Source organism: Bufo gargarizans, chromosome 1 (assembly GCF_014858855.1).
Source record: "Bufo gargarizans isolate SCDJY-AF-19 chromosome 1, ASM1485885v1, whole genome shotgun sequence".
Classification (NCBI taxonomy): Eukaryota; Metazoa; Chordata; class Amphibia; order Anura; family Bufonidae; genus Bufo; species Bufo gargarizans.
In genome coordinates this window covers 31,567,122-31,588,355 of record NC_058080.1, presented here as the reverse complement: position 1 = coordinate 31,588,355, position 21,234 = coordinate 31,567,122, and the positions used below count along the sequence as shown (strand labels likewise).

At 46.5% G+C, this 21,234-nt stretch overlaps 1 protein-coding gene across 1 annotated transcript in view; it reads right to left on the bottom strand.

Moving 5' to 3' along the window:
- Positions 1-21,234, bottom strand: part of LOC122924308 (vomeronasal type-2 receptor 26-like) — a 101,456-nt gene that overhangs the window by 9,277 nt on the left and 70,945 nt on the right. The window contains exon 6 of the mRNA XM_044275266.1: positions 17,486-17,609. Coding sequence (XP_044131201.1) covers positions 17,486-17,609 — 124 coding nt within the window. The remainder of the gene's footprint in view (positions 1-17,485; positions 17,610-21,234) is intronic.

Here is a 21,234-nt window from a genome sequence, read left to right as displayed (position 1 = left end):
AATTTTTGGGGCCTGTACTGGCTGACAGTAAAATTTGTATCCAGTGACTACCTAATATACCTCCAGCCACATCATCACCAGTTCCTTTCTGTCAGGTGAATGCCACATTTTTGGGGCCTGTACTGGCCTACAGTAAAATTTGCATCCAGTAACCGCCTAATGTACCTCCAGCCACATCATCACAAGTTATTTTCTGTCATCTCAATCCCTAATTTTTGGGGCCTGTACTGGCTGACAGTAAAGTTTGTATCCAGCGACTGCCCAATGTACCTCCGCCGCGAATGCACAGTTCGCAAACATTTGATCGTGAACGCGCATTCACGAAACGTCCCGCTGATGTTCGTCCATCACTATTCATCTCTATTTCACCTACAGAGTGCAGTTCACACAAGGGAAATAAGGCTTCAACAGTTGGCAAGTCCACCAGCTTCCTAGGCTGTAACCATGTAGGTTAGGTTTCCAGGCATAACTCCCTCAGACTGACAGTCTGGGATCTCTTTTATTTCCCCCAGTGATGATGTCAGCAAGCCTCACCTGGGATCATCTCTGGCTAGCGAAAAAACGTGTACTGGAGGGGTTGTGGACTGGGAGGTCCTAGTACAAAACCTACCTACCAGTCCAAAAAAAATCCAGCCCAGAACAGAACCTAAACAAACCTGTCTCGGCAAACTACACTTTGCTGAAACCACTGCAGCTTTCTGGATTTCAGTTATCTCACTCAGCTGAGATATCTGGGTGAGATACAAACGTTGTCCTGCACTTTACCGTACACATTACCACAATATACAGTACAGACCAAAAGTTTGGACACACCTTCTCATTCAAAGAGTTTTCTTTTTTTTCATGACTATGAAAATTGTAGATTCACACTGAAGCCATCAAAACTATGAATTATCACATGTGGAATGGTGGCCACCCGACGGTTTAGGGAGGGTGGGCAGGGACTGGTGGTCCCCCCCCTTGTTATTCCCACCTTTTTCATTAGTTCCCCCCTGGCCCCGTTTTCAGAGTTAGTAAAGGGTTAATGCAGGGATCCGGTTCTGTGGGAGGAGGCGGGCGTCAAGCAGGGCATATAAGCCACTGTCCCGCCTCTTCTCTCCCTCTTTGAGCGGAAGCGCTTTGTCCTCCCTCCCTCCCTTGTAAGTTAGCAGTTTGGTTCTTTGTTTCAAATGGTGAGTTTGTATGTGGTTGCCGTTGCGCTCTTTAAGTAGGCAAGGTGCATTGCTGAATTTGTAAGTCACAGCTGGCGGCGAGTTATTACATCAGAAAGGTGTTGGAGGAAAATGGGCGGATCTGCCCGCTGGGAGACCAGCGGCTGGCAGAGCGCACGGTGCAAGGTTTATGGTTTTGCCGTTTGAATAATTAAGCTGTGGCCGATTACCACCCAACAACAATAAAAGGGTTAAAAGATGAACAGTGTCAGTGTCTTTATTAAGGATGTTTTATGGGTTTGGTATGTGGGGCCAGAAGAAGGATAGAGTTAACCCCCTTTCCCATTCCTAATGGTACCAACAGTCTTATACACATAACAAAAAAGTGTGAAACAACAGAAAATATGTCATATTCTAGGTTCTTCAAAGTAGCCACCTTTTGCTTTGATTACTGCTTTGCACACTCTTGGCATTCTCTTGATGAGCTTCAAGAGGTAGTCACCTGAAATGGTCTTCCAACAGTCTTCAAGGAGTTCCCAGAGATGCTTAGCACTTGTTGGCCCTTTTGCCTTCACTCTGCGGTCCAGCTCACCCCAAACCATCTCGATTGGGTTCAGGTCCGGTGATTGTGGAGGCCAGGTCATCTGGCGCAGCACCCCATCACTCTCCTTCATGGTCAAATAGCCCTTACACAGCCTGGAGGTGTGTTTGGGGTCATTGTCCTGTTGAAAAATAAATGATGGTCCAACTAAATGCAAACCGGATGGAATAGCATGCCTCTGCAAGATGCTGTGGTAGCCATGCTGGTTCAGTATGCCTTCAATTTTGAATAAACCCCCAACAGTGTCACCAGCAAAGCACCCGCACACCATCACACCTCCTCCTCCATGCTTCACAGTGGGAACCAGGCATGTAGAGTCCATCCGTTCACCTTTTCTGCGTCGCACAAAGACACGGTGGTTGGAACCAAAGATCTCAAATTTGGACTCATCAGACCAAAGCACAGATTTCCACTGGTCTAATGTCCATTCCTTGTGTTCTTTAGCCCAAACAAGTCTCTTCTGCTTGTTGCCTGTCCTTAGCAGTGGTTTCCTAGCAGATATTCTACCATGAAGGCCTGATTCACACAGTCTTCTCTTAACAGTTGTTCTAGAGATGTGTCTGCTGCTAGAACTCTGTGTGGCATTGACCTGGTCTCTAATATGAGCTGCTGTTAACCTGTGATTTCTGAGGCTGGTGACTCGGATGAACTTATCTTCCGCAGTAGAGGTGACTCTTGGTCTTCCTTTCCTGGGGTGGTCCGCATGTGAGACAGTTTCTTTGTAGCGCTTGATGGTTTTTGTAACTGCACTTGGGGACACTTTCAAAGTTTTCCCAATTTTTCAGACTGACTGATCGTCATTTCTTAAAGTAATGATGGCCACTTGTTTTACTTTACTTAGCTGCTTTTTTCTTGCCATAATACAAATTCTAACAGTCTTATCAGTAGGACTATCAGCTGTGTATCCACCTGACTTCTCCACAACGCAACTGATGGTCCCAACCCCATTTATGAGACAAGAAATTCCACTTATTAAACCTGACAGGGCACACCTGTGAAGTGAAGACCATTTCAGGTGACTACCTCTTGAAGCTCATCAAGAGAATGCCAAGAGTGTGCAAAGCAGTAATCAAAGCAAAAGGTGGCTACTTTAAAGAACCTAGAATATGACATATTTTCAGATGTTTCACACTTTTTTGTTATGTATATAATTCCACATGTGATAATTCATAGTTTTGATGCCTTCAGTGTGAATCTACAATTGTCATAGTCATGAAAATAAAGAAAACTCTTTGAATGAGAAGGTGTGTCCAAACTTTTGGTCTGTACTGTATATATACATATATATATATATATATATATATATATATATATGGATTCATGTTAATGCTGCAGCAGGTGAGTCTGACACACAGTAATTATTTGTATATTAGAACAGATTAGGTATGAATGCTGCAGCAAATGAACAAGATAAAGGCAGAGATACATTAGACTGCCTGGTGACAATGAGTCTGATGCACAGTAAGTCTATGTATAACACAACAGATAAAGTATGAATGGCGCAGCAGGTGAACAAGATGCACAAGTCCAATAAATTCAGCCTGCACTGTCCCTGCACTCTCCCTGTCCAATATTCTTTTTTATACGACTCTCGCTATGCTCATCTCACAGTGAAATGACGAATATCCCATTGATTGAGGCTTTTTTTAGGGCTGTGACATCACAGGCAATGGCTATCTGCTGATTGGCTAGCTGCACGGCATTATGGGTAATATTGCATTCCAAAGCTTCTTACGTTCACTATGTAACACGTATAGCAGCCATTTTAGAAAAAATCTGATTTGTTACCACAAAGTGCGAGACAATTCAGCTTTGTGGCGAATCAAAGTTTTCCTAAACTACTGCGACTCATACTACCATATGCTGGTTATATTGTATATCTCTCCTTCTGAACATAGGATGAAGTCATGAATAATGAATGCAGTCATAGTGGTTTATAAGTTGTATCTGTGGTATGTAGAACCTCTAGAACATCATCAATAGAGATAAGCGAATAAAAAAAAAATTTGATTTGGCTGGTTTGTCAAATTTTTTGAAAAATTTTGCTTTAATCCGAATGTATTTGCGGCAAATCACATAAAAAAACTGTTATTTCCTGGCTGCAGAGAGCCTGTATAGTGATGTAGAACACTGTGCCTGTATAGCGGTGTAGAACACTGTGCCTGTATAGCGGTGTAGAACACTGTGCCTGTATAGTGATGTAGAGCACTGTGCCTGTATAGCGGTGTAGAACACTGTGCCTGTATAGCGGTGTAGAACACTGTGCCTGTATAGTGATGTAGAACACTGTGCCTGTATAGCGGTGTAGAGCACTGTGCCTGTATAGCGGTGTAGAACACTGTGCCTGTATAGTGGTGTAGAACACTGAGCCTGTATAGTGATGTAGAACACTGTGCCTGTATAGTGGTGTAGAACACTGTGCCTGTATAGTGGTGTAGAACACTGTGCCTGTATAGTGGTGTAGAACACTGTGCCTGTATAGTGGTGTAGAACACTGTGCCTGTATAGCGGTGTAGAACACTGTGCCTGTATAGCTGGTGTAGAACACTGTGCCTGTATAGTGGTGTAGAACACTGTAGCCTGTATAGTGGTGTAGAACACTGTGCCTGTATAGTGGTGTAGAACACTGTGCCTTGTATAGAGGTGTAGAACACTGTGCCTGTATAGTGGTGTAGAACACTGTGCCTGTATAGTGGTGTAGAAACACTGTGCCTGTATAGTGGTGTAGAACACTGTGCCTGTATAGTGTGTAGAACACTGTGCCTGTATAGTGGTGTAGAACACTGTGCTGTATAGAGGTGTAGAACACTGTGCCTGTATAGTGGTGTAGAGCACTGTGCCTGTATAGTGGTGTAGAACACTGTGCCTGTATAGTGGTGTAGAACACTGTGCCTGTATAGTGGTGTAGAACACTGTGCCTGTATAGCGGTGTAGAACACTGTGCCTGTATAGCGGTGTAGAACACTGTGCCTGTAGTAGTGGTGTAGAACACTGTGCCTGTATAGCGGTGTAGAACACTGTGCCTGTATAGCGGTGTAGAACACTGTGCCTGTATAGTGGTGTAGAACACTGTGCCTGTATAGCGGTGTAGAACACTGTGCCTGTATAGGCGGTGTAGAACACTGTGCCTGTATAGCGGTGTAGAACACTGTGCCTGTATAGCGGTGTAGAACACTGTGCCTGTATAGCGGTGTAGAACACTGTGCCTGTATAGCGGTGTAGAACACTGTGCCTGTATAGCGGTGTAGAACACTGTGCCTGTATAGCGGTGTAGAACACTGTGCCTGTATAGCGGTGTAGAAACACTGTGCCTGTATAGCGGTGTAGAACACTGTGCCTGTATAGCGGTGTAGAACACTGTGCCTGTATAGCGGTGTAGAACACTGTGCCTGTATAGCGGTGTAGAACACTGTGCCTGTATAGCGGTGTAGAACACTGTGCCTGTATAGCAGGGTGTACACTGTGCTGTAGCGGGTGTAGAACCACTGTGCCTGTATAGCGGTGTAGAACACTGTGCCTGTATAGCGGTGTAGAACACTGTGCCTGTATAGGCGGTGTAGAACACTGTGCCTGTATAGCGGTGTAGAACACTGTGCCTGTATAGCGGTGTAGAACACTGTGCCTGTATAGCGGGTGTAGAACACTGTGCCTGTATAGCGGTGTAGAACACTGTGCCTGTATAGCGGTGTAGAACACTGTGCCTGTATAGCGGTGTAGAACACTGTGCCTGTATAGCAGGTGTAGAACACTGTGCCTGTATAGCTGGTGTAGAACACTGTGCCTGTATAGCGGTGTAGAACACTGTGCCTGTATAGCGGTGTAGAACACTGTGCCTGTATAGCTGATGTAGAACACTGTGCCTGTATAGCGGTGTAGAACACTGTGCCTGTATAGCGGTGTAGAACACTGTGCCTGTATAGTGGTGTAGAACACTGTGCCTGTATAGCAGGTGTAGAACACTGTGCCTGTATAGCGGTGTAGAACACTGTGCCTGTAGAGCGGTGTAGAACACTGTGCCTGTATAGCGGTGTAGAACACTGTGCCTGTATAGCGGTGTAGAACACTGTGCCTGTATAGCGGTGTAGAACACTGTGCCTGTATAGCGGTGTAGAACACTGTGCCTGTATAGCGAGTGTAGAACCTGTGCCTGTATAGCGGTGTAGAACACTGTGCCTGTATGGGTGTAGAACACTGTGCTGTATAGTGGTGTAGAACACTGTGCCTGTATAGCGGTGTAGAACACTGTGCCTGTATAGCGGTGTAGAACACTGTGCCTGTATAGCGGTGTAGAACACTGTGCCTGTATAGCGGTGTAGAACACTGTGCCTGTATAGCGGTGTAGAACACTGTGCCTGTATAGCGGTGTAGAACACTGTGCCTGTATAGCGGTGTAGAACACTGTGCCTGTATAGCGGTGTAGAACACTGTGCCTGTATAGCGGTGTAGAACACTGTGCCTGTATAGCGGTGTAGAACACTGTGCCTGTATAGCGGTGTAGAACACTGTGCCTGTATAGCGGTGTAGAACACTGTGCCTGTATAGCGGTGTAGAACACTGTGCCTGTATAGCGGTGTAGAACACTGTGCCTGTATAGCGGTGTAGAACACTGTGCCTGTATAGCGGTGTAGAACACTGTGCCTGTATAGCGGTGTAGAACACTGTGCCTGTATAGCTGTAGAACACTGTGCCTGTATAGCGGTGTAGAACACTGTGCCTGTATAGCGGTGTAGAAACTGTGCCTGTATAGCGGTGTAGAACACTGTGCCTGTATAGCGGTGTAGAACACTGTGCCTGTATAGCGGTGTAGAACACTGTGCCTGTATAGCGGTGTAGAACACTGTGCCTGTATAGCGGTGTAGAACACTGTGCCTGTATAGCGGTGTAGAACACTGTGCCTGTATAGCGGTGTAGAACACTGTGCCTGTATAGTGTAGAACACTGTGCCTGTATAGCGGTGTAGAACACTGTGCCTGTATAGCGGTGTAGAACACTGTGCCTGTATAGGGTGTAGAACACTGTGCCTGTATAGCGGTGTAGAACACTGTGCCTGTATAGCGGTGTAGAACACTGTGCCTGTATAGCGGTGTAGAACACTGTGCCTGTATAGCGGTGTAGAACACTGTGCCTGTATAGCGGTGTAGAACACTGTGCCTGTATAGCGGTGTAGAACACTGTGCCTGTATAGCGGTGTAGAACACTGTGCCTGTATAGCGTGTAGAACACTGTGCCTGTATAGCGGTGTAGAACACTGTGCCTGTATAGCGGTGTAGAACACTGTGCCTGTATAGCGGTGTAGAACACTGTGCCTGTATAGCGGTGTAGAACACTGTGCCTGTATAGCGGTGTAGAACACTGTGCCTGTATAGCGGTGTAGAACACTGTGCCTGTATAGCGGTGTAGAACACTGTGCCTGTATAGCGGTGTAGAACACTGTGCCTGTATAGCGGTGTAGAACACTGTGCCTGTATCGTGTAGAACACTGTGCCTGTATAGCGGTGTAGAACACTGTGCCTGTATAGCGGTGTAGAACACTGTGCCTGTATAGCGGTGTAGAACACTGTGCCTGTATAGCGGTGTAGAACACTGTGCCTGTATAGCGGTGTAGAACACTGTGCCTGTATAGCGGTAGAACACTGTGCCTGTATAGCGGTGTAGAACACTGTGCCTGTATAGCGGTGTAGAACACTGTGCCTGTATAGTGGTAGAACACTGTGCCTGTATAGCGGTGTAGAACACTGTGCCTGTATAGTGTAGAACACTGTGCCTGTATAGCGGTGTAGAACACTGTGCCTGTATAGCGGTGTAGAACACTGTGCCTGTATAGCGGTGTAGAACACTGTGCCTGTATAGCGGTGTAGAACACTGTGCCTGTATAGCGGTGTAGAACACTGTGCCTGTATAGCGGTGTAGAACACTGTGCCTGTATAGTGGTGTAGAACACTGTGCCTGTATAGCGGTGTAGAACACTGTGCCTGTATGGTGTAGAACTGTGCCTGTATAGCGGTGTAGAACACTGTGCCTGTATAGCGGTGTAGAACTGTGCCTGTATCGTGTAGAACACTGTGCCTGTATAGCGGTGTAGAACACTGTGCCTGTATAGCGGTGTAGAACACTGTGCCTGTATAGCGGTGTAGAACACTGTGCCTGTATAGCGGTGTAGAACACTGTGCCTGTATAGCGGTGTAGAACACTGTGCCTGTATAGCGGTGTAGAACACTGTGCCTGTATAGCGGTGTAGAACACTGTGCCTGTCTAGCGGTGTAGAACACTGTGCCTGTATAGTGGTGTAGAACACTGTGCCTGTATAGCGGTGTAGAACACTGTGCCTGTATAGCGGTGTAGAAACTGTGCCCTGTATAGCGGTGTAGAACACTGTGCCTGTATAGGGTGGTAGAACACTGTGCCTGTATAGGGTGTAGAACACTGTGCCTGTATAGGGTGTAGAACACTGTGCCTGTATAGAGGTGTAGAACACTGTGCCTGTATAGGGTGTAGAACACTGTGCCTGTATAGTGGTGTAGAACACTGTGCCTGTATAGTGGTGTAGAACACTGTGCCTGTATAGTGGTGTAGAACACTGTGCCCTGTATAGCGGTGTAGAACACTGTGCCTGTATAGCGGTGTAGAACACTGTGCCTGTATAGCGGTGTAGAACACTGTGCCTGTATAGTGGTGTAGAACACTGTGCCTGTATAGCGGTGTAGAACACTGTGCCTGTATAGGGTGTAGAAACACTGTGCCTGTATAGGGTGTAGAACACTGTGCCTGTATAGTGGTAGTAGAACACTGTGCCTGTATAGGTGTAGAACCACTGTGCCTGTATAGTGTGTAGAACACTGTGCCTGTATAGTGGTGTAGAACACTGTGCCTGTATAGCTGTGTAGAAACACTGTGCCTGTATAGCGGTGTAGAACACTGTGCCTGTATAGCGGTGTAGAACCACTGTGCCTGTATAGCGGTGTAGAACACTGCTGCCTGTATAGTGGTAGTAGAACACTGTTGCCTGTATAGTGGTAGTAGAAAACTTGGTCCCTAGTATAGATGGGTAGAAACACTGTCCCTGTATAGCGGGTTAGAAACACTGGTGCCGTATAGCGGTGGAGAACACTGTGTGCCTGTATAGTGGTGTAGAACACTGTGCCTGTATAGCGGGTGTAGAACACTGTGCCTGTATAGTGTGTACTCCCTGTATAGGGTTGTAGAACACTGTGCCTGTCATAGAGGTTAGAGAACACTGTGCCTGTATCGTGTGTAGAACACTGTGCCTGTATAGGGGTAGTAGAACACTGTGCCTGTATAGCTGGTGTAGTAACACTGTCCCTGGTATAGTGGTGTGAACACTGATGCCCTGTATAGAGAGTGGAGAACACTGTGCCTGTATAGCTGGTGTAGAACACACTTGTGCACTGTATAGCGGGTGTAGAACACTGTGCCTGTTAGTGGTGTAGAACACTGTGCCTGTATAGCGGTGTAGAAACACTGTGCCTGTATACGTGGGTGTGAGAACACTTTGCCCTGTATAGCTGGTGTAGAGCACTGTGCCGTATTATAGTGGTGGGAGAACACTGTGCCTGTATAGTGGTGTAGAACACTGTGCCTGTATAGGTGTAGAACACTGTGCCTGTATAGCGGTGTAGAACACTGTGCCTGTATACGGTGTAGAACACTGTGCCTGTATAGGGTGTAGAACACTGTGCCTGTATAGCGGTGTAGAACACTGTGCCTGTATAGCGGTGTAGCACTGTGCCTGTATAGCGGTGTAGAACACTGTGCCTGTATAGCGGTGTAGAACACTGTGCCTGTATAGCGGTGTAGAACACTGTGCCTGTATAGCGGTGTAGAACACTGTGCCTGTATAGTGGTGTAGAACACTGTGCCTGTATAGCGGTGTAGAACACTGTGCCTGTATAGCGGTGTAGAACACTGTGCCTGTATAGCGGTGTAGAACACTGTGCCTGTATAGCGGTGTAGAACACTGTGCCTGTATAGCGGTGTAGAACACTGTGCCTGTATAGCGGTGTAGAACACTGTGCCTGTATAGGGTGTAGACACTGTGCCTGTATAGCGGTGTAGAACACTGTGTGATAGGTGTAGAACACTGTATAGCGTCGTTGCTGAACATGTGCCGTTAGCGGTGTAGAACACTGTGCCTGTATAGCGGTGTAGACACTGTCCGTATAGCGTGTAGAACACTGTGCCTGTATAGGTGCCTGTATAGTTGAACCTGTGCCTGTATAGCGGTGTAGAACACTGTGCCTGTATAGTGGTTAGAACACTGTGCCTGTATAGCGGTGTTAGAACACTGTGCCTGTATAGCAGTGTAGAACACTGTGCCTGTATAGTGGTGTAGAACACTGTGCCAGTATAGCTGTGTAGAACACTGTGCCTGTATAAGGGTGTTAGACCACACCTGTGCCTGTTATAGCAGGTGTAGAACACTGTGCCAGTATAGCGGTGTGAACACTGTGCCTGTATAGACGGTGTAGAACCCTGTGCATGTATATTGTTGTAGAACACTGTGCCTGTATATTGGGAGAACACTTACCTGGATAGAGGTGTAGAACACGTGCCTGTAGTGATGTAGAACATGTGCCTGTTATAGTTGTGTAGAACACTGTGCCTGTTAGGGTGTAGAACACTGTGCCTGTATAGGGTGTAGAACACTGTGCCTGTCATCGCTAGTGTAGAACACTGTGCCTGTAATAGCTAGGTGTAGTACACTGTGCCTGTATCGCTGGTGTAGAACACTGTGCCTGTATAGCGGTGTAGAACACTGTGCCTGTATAGGGTGTAGAACACTGTGCCTGTATAGCGGTGTAGAACACTGTGCCTGTATAGTGGTGTAGAACACTGTGCCTGTATAGAGGTGTAGAACACTGTGCCTGTATAGCGGTGTAGAACACTGTGCCTGTATAGCGGTGTAGAACACTGTGCCTGTATAGCGGTGTAGAACACTGTGCCTGTATAGCGGTGTAGAACACTGTGCCTGTATAGTGGTGTAGAACACTGTCCTGTATAGCGGTGTAGAACACTGTGCCTGTATAGTGGTGTAGAACACTGTGCCTGTATAGCGGTGTAGAACACTGTGCCTGTATAGGTGTGTAGAACACTGTGCCTGTATAGCGGTGTAGAACACTGTGCCTGTAGCGGTGTAGAACACTGTGCCTGTATAGTGGTGTAGAACACTGTGCCTGTATAGCGGTGTAGAACACTGTGCCTGTATAGTGGTGTAGAACACTGTGCCTGTATAGCGGTGTAGAACACTGTGCCTGTATAGTGGTGAGAACACTGTGCCTGTATAGGGTGTTAGAACACTGTGCCTGTATAGGGGTGTAGAACACTGTGCCTGTATAGCGGTGTAGAACACTGTGCCTGTATAGCGGTGTAGAACACTGTGCCTGTATAGTGGTGTAGAACACTGTGCCTGTATAGCGGTGTAGAACACTGTGCCTGTATAGTGGTGTAGAACACTGTGCCTGTATAGTGGTGTAGAACACTGTGCCTGTATAGTGGTGTAGAACACTGTGCCTGTATAGTGGTGTAGAACACTGTGCCTGTATAGCGGTGTAGAACACTGTGCCTGTATAGTGGTGTAGAACACTGTGCCTGTATAGTCGGTGTAGAACACTGTGCCTGTATAGTGGTGTAGAACACTGTGCCTGTATAGTGGTGTAGAACACTGTGCCTGTATAGTGGTGTAGAACACTGTGCCTGTATAGTGGTGTAGAACACTGTGCCTGTATAGTGGTGTAGAACACTGTGCCTGTATAGTGGTGTAGAACACTGTGCCTGTATAGTGGTGTAGAACACTGTGCCTGTATAGCGGTGTAGAACACTGTGCCTGTATAGTGGTGTAGAACACTGTGCCTGTATAGGGTGTAGAACACTGTGCCTGTATAGCGGTGTAGAACACTGTGCCTGTATAGTGGTGTAGAACACTGTGCCTGTATAGTGGTGTAGAACACTGTGCCTGTATAGCGGTGTAGAACACTGTGCCTGTATAGTGGTGTAGAACACTGTGCCTGTATAGCGGTGTAGAACACTGTGCCTGTATAGCGGTGTAGAACACTGTGCCTGTATAGCGGTGTAGAACACTGTGCCTGTATAGCGGTGTAGAGCACTGTGCCTGTATAGCGGTGTAGAACACTGTGCCTGTATAGTGGTGTAGAACACTGTGCCTGTATAGCGGTGTAGAACACTGTGCCTGTATAGCGGTGTAGAACACTGTGCCTGTATAGCGGTGTAGAACACTGTCCCTGTATAGTGGTGTAGAACACTGTGCCTGTATAGCGGTGTAGAACACTGTGCCTGTATAGCGGTGTAGAACACTGTGCCTGTATAGCGGTGTAGAACACTGTGCCTGTATAGCGGTGTAGAACACTGTGCCTGTATAGCGGTGCAGAACACTGTGCCTGTATAGCGGTGTAGAACACTGTGCCTGTATAGTGGTGTAGAACACTGTGCCTGTATAGCAGTGTAGTACACTGTGCCTGTAGAGCGGTGTAGAACACTGTGCCTGTATAGCGGTGTAGAACACTGTGCCTGTATAGCGGTGTAGAACACTGTGCCTGTATAGCGGTGTAGAACACTGTGCCTGTATAGCGGTGTAGAACACTGTGCCTGTATAGCGGTGTAGAACACGGTGCCTGTATAGCGGTGTAGAACACTGTGCCTTGCAGTAACACACATAGGGAGTCTGCTGTGGTAGTGAAATAATACTGTGAGTCCGTATGACAGGCAGATGACAGGCGTCGCTCTTAGAATCACTGCACACTGCACTTATTGGGGCAGTCACGGGGCCAAAACTGACCAAATAACTCAAGTATGACCTCAGCCTTACAGGTCGATGTTAGCGCCAAGAAGAAGCGCACTCCTCTTACACCGTCGGCAGCTGATTCCACATAGATGTCTACAGAACCTGTTCTATTAACCCCTTATACAAGTAGAGCCCCCAACAGAGTGGAGAGGGGGTCAGCAGTAAGGTTGTGTTGACGTCACTGATTATTTTGCCCCTGTCTGTTGACAATCCGCCTTCACTCGGTCACATTTATTTTTTACGTTTTTTTCATAGTTCTACACCCCAAAAACAGAAATATAACAATCAAAATTCACTGCAGGACGACTAATAGGACGTACTGTACGTATGTACCCTATTAATACACCCTGTAAGTGGCTGTAGTACAGATAACTGCACCGCTGAATGGCAAATATGTTTTTCTTTTGCCACTAATTCACAAAAAAATGGGCTGTAGTTTTCGCACTTCACCACACGACGGCAAATAAGCCTCTTTTTTCCCACTAATACAAGCCAAAAAATGCTTTAGAACATATAACTGCACCGCACAAGGGCAAATAAGACGTAGAAATATGTCCCTGTAATAACCCTGTTAATGGCGGTATCACACAGCACTTGTACCCCAATAACAAGACCGGTTTGCTGGAATTACAGAGCTGTATGATGGCAATGTGGCTCCGCCGTCAGTGCAGCAAGGTGTAATAGGATTGTTCCTGTTCCCCGGGCTGTAACCTCCCCGACTGAACCCTGTTCTACAGAAATGCTGTGGATGATTCCTCCCTGTCCTTTCCCTACACCTTGAATGATCTTTCCCTGAACTTGTAAATCATTGTTTAACGCACAATGAAGTCTTTCCTCGCACTGTCCCTAGCGCCTGCTGATGTTTCTCCCTGCACTAAGTACACTGGAAAATGGCTGAATGCAAGATGACTAAGGCTATTTATAGGGCTGTGACATCACAGGGCTGGCTGGGTGCTGATTGGCTGCATGCATGGCATTATGGGTGATGCCGCCTTCCCAGAGTTCCTTGCTCCATGTCCTAACATGCGCAGCAGCCATTTTAGGAAAAAATGCAATTTGTTACCATGAAGCGTGAGGAAATTTGGATTCAGTGCGGATCAAATTTTTCCAGAAATTCGGATTAAACTCCACTTTGTCAACTTCAATTCGCTCATCTCTAGTCACCATGGTTCTGATTTGGAGTTGTCACGAAGAAAGCCAGGATTGGATTCCTTGATGAAGGAAGTGGAGCAGTTCCTCCTCTGTGTGACTCTGTTCTCCCAGGAAAACTCTGTGCAGAACAACGTGACACCTCCGTGCCCTGCACCTGTGGTATGCTGGAGTGGTACTGTGAATTGTCCCTGCAGTGGAGGCTGAGGACAAGGTCGAGGATAAGGAGGAAGAGGCGGACATTGTCACAGGACCAACAGCGTGAGAACGTGGAGGCGGAAGTGTCGTCACCTGGCCAAGTTGCTGGTGTGGCTGTGCAGGAAACGCATTCACCCAGTTGGCCCTAAAGGACATGTACTGTCCCTGACCGTAGTTACAGCTCCACACGTCAGCGCTTCCGTGCACTTTGGCAGACACCAACAGGCTCAAGGACCTGCCCACCTTCAGTTTTACATGTGTGTGCAGGGCTGGTACTGCCTTTTTGGCAAATAAATGAAGGCTTGGGACTCTCCACCTCAGCTCGGCACAAGCCATCAGTTCTCTGAAAGTTGCAGAGTCCAACACTTGGAAAGAGAGGGACTGCAGTACCAGCAACTTGGCCAGGAGCACGTTCAGCTTCTGCGCCATTGTATGACTGCACGCATACTGCTGTCTCTTGGCAATCGCTTCGGTGATCAATTGCTTAAGAAATGACTGACAAGGAGTAGGAGGAGGAGAATGATCATCTGAACCAGCAGATGATGGGAAGGACAGACAGCTTCCTTCGGCTGAGGTGGTGGAGCCTTGACTGCCTGAAATAGGTTGTGTGCCACTTGTTGATGCTGCGTTTTCTGCGGCAGGCTGGATTACCACATTGGAGCCATAATCTCTCAGGCCAGTTTATGGTGATGCTGCATATATACATATATCCTGAGCCATGAGTCTGACCGCTCACAACACCAGCTCTCACGCCACTCTCCTCATCACTACTTGCCCGCCTACCAGAGGAAGCAGTGGATGTCTCCTTCGAATCTTGGCTGGGCAGTAGCTGATGACTGTCCTCTAGTAGCTCTTCCTCATTGTATAGTGGAGCTGAGCCCACAGCATATAGTACTTCTCTGGCTGAGGAAACAGAAAAGGACAGAGGCAGGTTGAGGACAGTTGAGGGCACAGGGCCTGCTCCCCGGTCATGACAACTAAGGGTTGTGTCTGACGAACCCACCGACTCTCGCTCGGGGTCTCTGATGTCACTTGCAACGAAGCTAAAGATCAATTCAACCATTCAAGAACCGCTGGGCTGGTGTCACGACACGACCCTAGCTGACACTGATAGCTAAGGCCTCTCGAAGTGACCCCTGCTGCCACGCCCCATTACTGTGCTGCGAACTGTGCCTGCACCAGAAACATTTAGGCCTCTGCCACTCCTCTGTGCAGGGTCTGGCACTTCTCTGTCTGACATACTGTTAGATCTAATAAGTCAATAAAAAGGAAATAAAAACACCTCTAATTTTCTCACTTCACCACACAACGGCTAATAAGCCCTTTTTCTTTTTTCCCACTTGTAACGGATCTCCTGGCACCCCCCGACTGGGTACCTCAATTGATGGATGCTCCTAGTGCTTCCTGAGGGCTCCAAGCACAGCACTCTACACCATAACCACCACAGGAACAAGGAACAGGAGCAGCTCTTACAAGAGCTAGGGGTTATAGCCAGGAGAGTATACAGCGTATAGCAATCCCCATACACATGAGACGAGGCTCTATGGTGAATGTAAAACAGGAACTCTTTAATGGGTTATTTTTCAGCCTTTTATGCAGGTCTCCTAGCAAGGGACACTCCCCCTGAGGACCTTGTAGAAGACTGTGACAGTTTATATATTAGCCAATCACATGCATTTACAGTATTGAAACCTTCCAAGCAATTGTACACAAAACCCCCTTCCCTCTGTCTTTGACGCAATCAACAAAATACAATTACCAAAACACAATAGGCTCTGCCTGTGACACAATTACCAAACATAATGGGCTAACTTAATCACTCACAGGCAGAAAACACACATTTTTCCCCAAAACACAGAAAACACCTCAAAACCCCACACATCCCCATAAATTATACATCACCCAGATCTGAGCAGGGGTTCCCGAATTCCATGGAAGTCACATTTGGCCGACTGCAAGCATGGCATTCCTGCCCAAAACAGTTCCACAGATTTAGCCTGTGCGGCCGGTCTGTCTTCTCCTTCAAAGTTAGTATATGGGCCATTATCCTGAGGCAAGAGGCGGGCAAACAGGCCCCTCCAAAACCCAGTGGCAAAGTTATTTTCACCACACCACTAATACAAGGCAAAAAAATGCTTTAGAACATATAACTGCTTGGCACAAGGGCAAATAAGACTCCAATAACAAGACTGCCTTTGATCATCTCTGGCCCCTTTTCCCCACCTTGACCCATAACAAACAACACAGACAACTGTATCATTTTATTGCTGGATGGTGATCGGCCACAGCTTCTTTATTAAAGCGGCAAACATTAATAAGCCATAATATCAGAGCAGTATGCCAAACGCTGGACTCCCAGCGGGCAAGTTAAACCGTAATCATCAGAGCGATATGCCCACCGCTGGACTCCCAGCAGGCAAGTTAAACCGTAATCATCAGAGCAGTATGCCCACAGCTGGACTCCCAGCGGGCAAGCACGCCATCTGCTCCCACCATATCTCCGCTGTACTCAAATGCCGCCAGCTGTGACTTCATAAATTCAACCAGAATTTGCAGCTCTCCAAAGCCAAAATCATCGGAGCGATATCCAAACTGCTGGACTCCCAGTGGGGGATCTGAAGAAATAGAAAAACAACACAGAATAACCAAGTATCCATGACTGATCATAACCGCGCACCTCGACCCGCCTCTCAATGATAACCGCAAAAAGGGAGGGAGGGAGGGACAATCTTTGCTTCCACGTGCAAGAGGAAGTGCTGGAGCAGGGGGAGGGGTATATGTACCTTCAGGATTCCTGCACCGCCCCCATCCTGTCTAAGGAGATTCCACCAGAGAATGAACCCCTTAATGGCCGTCCTAATCCACCACTACTTAAACCTTAAATAACGGGGCCAGCTCCCAGAATGTCCTAAAGGGGGAATGGGGGGGAGGAGGACCATCAGTCCCTAAGCACCCTCCCTATACAGTCGGGCGCTTGCCAGAACTGTTTGCTGGAATTACAGAGCTGTATAATGGTGATTTGGATCTCCAGTCAGTGCAGCAAGGTGTAATAGGATTGTTCCTATTCCCCAGGTTTTATCCTCCCCTACTGAACCCTGTTCTGCTTCAATACTCTGGAATGATTCATCCCTATCCTTTCCCTACACTTCTAATGCTCTTTTCCTGAAATTCTATTGAGCAAAATATAAGTTTTCATGTCTTTCCTAGCACTGTCCCTATCGCCTGCTGACGCCTCTCCCTGCACTAAGTACACTGGAAAATGGCAGAATATAAGATGGCTGCCCTATTTATAGGGCTGTGACATCACAGGGCTGGCTGCTGATTGGCTGCATGCATGGCATTATGGGTGATCCCACGTTCCCAGAGTTCCTTGCTCCATGTCCTAACACGTGCAGTAGACATTTTAGGAAGAAATGCAATTTGTTACCAGAAAGCGTGAGGAAATTTGGATTCGGTGTGAATTGAATAATTCCTAAAATTCGGATCGAATTCCACTTCATCAGCTTTGATTCGCTCATCTCTGATCGTCACCACTGGTAACACAGTACTACAACTCACACTCCCACATACCGGTTATATTGGATATCTCTCCTTCTGAACATGGGACGCAGTCATAGCAGCAGGTGTGAATTGTTGGTCTCGCCATTTTCCGGCTTCCAGGTAAACACGGGTCTGAGCAGCGGGATACCGGGACCTGATGGAAAAGAGAAAATGTGATAATAGTGATGAGGAGACCTAGAAGGGTGGACTACAGAAAGTGACGTCACCATCATAAGAAGTAAATGAAGACAGCACCAGCGGTTCTCCAAATATTACATAGAAGAGTGACGTCATTAGGTCCGATTTCTTCTAGCTTTAGGTTACAGACATATATGAAGCATAGCGACATCTCCACTTAAAGGGGATCACTTTCTCGATGTGGAATACCCCTTTGATATAAGCCTTTATCAAGCCATGCAAATCCAGACTAAACACAATGGTATCAAACACCAACCAGCATACATTAACCCTTTGTTTCCCGCCATACTATTTGCGTTGTGGCTGTAAGCTCTTACATGTAACCCGACGTATGAAAGTGTCAGGTCACATTGAGATCTGTCAGCACTCCATGGGGTTGTAGATCTCTGTGGCTATGCTGTCATTAGACATCTCCGGTCACAGTAAGTATCCCAGAGCCCAGGCAGGTGTACAGAGATCCATCGCAGTGTGAAGTAAAAAAGACGGCAGGGGCGTGCTCTTCTGGATGTCAGAGTGCCCCCTGTTGGTATATAATTTAATTGTGAGCCTGCAGGCTGCCCTGACTGTGGCAGGAAGGGGTAAATTCACTTTAAATAATTAAAATATTAATAACAATTTAAAAAATAATAAAAAAATTGAATAAAGAATAGTATAAATATAGAGAACAGTAATAGTATAGCAGACATTGTTTGTGTTAAAAATACAAATGTACATATAGTTTTTTTCTTTTTGATTTCTTCAAATTTTTAAAGTATAGGTACTTGTTTTATATATATTTATCATGTATGGGGAGGGGGGTTGTACGTAAAATATGCAAAAACTTTTTTTAATTTAATTTAAAATTGAAAAAAAAAAAAAACGTAAAGTCACCTTGAAGGAGCTTCTAATGTTTTGCTCTGTACAACACTTTGTCATGCCCTGCTCAGGTTATGTGCGGAGGTCTGCCAGGTTAGCAGCACTTGTGTAGCCTTTTGTTTTGGACTTGAGCTGTATCAACCTCCCTTTAGGTGCACTGGGTGGGGTCGTTGGTATGAGTTTAAATTACGCCCACTCCCAGTGTTCTGTGTGGGTTATAGCTTCTGTCTTGCAGTGGAAGGAAGGAAGGAAGGATTTGCTGTTCCTGCTCAAGTAACAAGATAAGTTGGTTTGGTTGTGGTTGTCTGTCTAGGCTGTTAGAGAGATGCCTGCCCCCTCCAGGTCCTGAGGGAGCAGTCTGCCTATTTCCCCCTTTCACCATCTTAGGGATTTTACGGAATCATCAGCCCAGGCATTGGGACACGTTCATTCCCACCTTCTGGGTCTGAACGTGGGTATAGTAGTCAAGGGAGAGCTGGTAGGCATTTGTCAGGAGGTGACCTTTATCCCCAGCTTCTTGCCTAGACACTTGTTTGGTGGTATTCTGTATATCTTGTATCCTGTCCAGTGTGACACACTTGTTCTGGTGGTACGGTGCCATAGAATCAGCAATAGAAAAATTGGCTGCCAAAATCCAAAATGCGCTCCAGTCCTCTGAAGTCTTGTGGTGGGCCCAGCCAGTAGATAAATTATACAAAAAGTGTCCTTTTCCACAGTAAAAAAAATATGGTAATGGTTTTAGAAATATTTTGTCTTGAAATCTTTTCTAACAAATGATCAAAAAAAATATTTTTCATAATTTGGAGTTTTTATTTAAATATATATATATATATATATATATATATACATACAGGTCCTTCTAAAAAAAATTAGCATATTGTGATAAAGTTGATTATTTTCTGTAATGTACTGATAAACATTAGACTTTTATATATTTTAGATTCATTAAACACAACTGAAGTAGTTCAAGCCTTTTATTGTTTTAATATTGATGATTTTGGCATACAGCTCATGAAAACCCAAATTTCCTATCTCAAAAAATTAGCATATCATGAAAAGGTATTAACCTAATCATCTGAATCAACTAATTAACTCTAAACATCTGCAAAAGATTCCTGAGGCTTTTAAAAACTCCCAGCCTGGTTCATTACTCAAAACCGCAATCATGGGTCAGACTGCCGACCTGACTGCTGTCCAGAAGGCCATCATTGACACTCTCAAGCAAGAGGGTAAGACACAGAAAGACATGTCTGAAGGAATAGGCTGTTCCCAGAGTGCTGTATCAAGGCCCCTCAGTGGGAAGTCTGTGGGAAGGAAAAAGTGTGGCAGAAAACGCTGCACAACGAGAAGAGGTGACCGGACCCTGAGGAAGATTGTGGAGAAGGACCGATTCCAGACCTTGGGGGACCTGCGGAAGCAGTGGACTGAGTCTGGAGTAGAAACATCCAGAGCCACCGTGTACAGGCGTGTGCAGGAAATGGGCTACAGGTGCCGCATTCCCCAGGTCAAGCCACTTTTGAACCAGAAACAGCGGCAGAAGCGCCTGACCTGGGCTACAGAGAAGCAGCACTGGACTGTTGCTCAGTGGTCCAAAGTACTTTTTTCGGATGAAAGCAAATTTTGCATGTCATTCGGAAATCAAGGTGCCAGAGTCTGGAGGAAGACTGGGGAGAGGGAAATGCCAAAATGCCTGAAGTCCAGTGTCAAGTACCCACAGTCAGTGATGGTCTGGGGTGCCATGTCAGCTGCTGGTGTTGGTCCACTGTGTTTTATCAAGGGCAGGGTCAATGCAGCTAGCTATCAGGAGATTTTGGAGCACTTCATGCTTCCATCTGCTGAAAAGCTTTATGGAGATGAAGATTTCATTTTTCAGCACGACCTGGCACCTGCTCACAGTGCCAACACCACTGGTAACTGGTTTACTGACCATGGTATTACTGTGCTCAATTGGCCTGCCAACTCTCCTGACCTGAACCCCATAGAGAATCTGTGGGATATTGGGAAGAGAAAGTTGAGAGACGCAAGACCCAACACTCTGGATGAGATTAAGGCCGCTATCGCAGCCTCCTGGGCCTCCATAACACCTCAGCAGTGCCACAGGCTGATTGCCTCCATGCCACGCCGCATTGAAGCCTCCTGGGCCTCCATAACACCTCAGCAGTGCCACAGGCTGATTGCCTCCATGCCACGCCGCATTGAAGCCTCCTGGGCCTCCATAACACCTCAGCAGTGCCACAGGCTGATTGCCTCCATGCCACGCCGCATTGAAGCCTCCTGGGCCTCCATAACACCTCAGCAGTGCCACAGGCTGATGGCCTCCATGCCACGCCGCAGTGAAGCATCCTGGGCCTCCATAACACCTCAGCAGTGCCACAGGCTGATTGCCGCCATGCCACGCCGCATTGAAGCAGTCATTTCTGCAAAAGGATTCCCGACCAAGTATTGAGTGCAGAACTGAACATAATTATTTGAAGGTTGACTTTTTTTTGTATTAAAAACACTTTTCTTTTATTGGTCGGATGAAATATGCTAATTTTTTTAGATAGGAATATGGGTTTTCATGAGCTGTAGCCAAAATCATCAATATTAAAACAATAAAAGCCTTGAACTACTTCAGTTGTGTGTAATGAATCTAAAATATATGAAAGTCTAATGTTTATCAGCACATTACAGAAAATAATGAACTTTATCACAATATGCTAATTTTTTTAGAAGGACCTGTATAT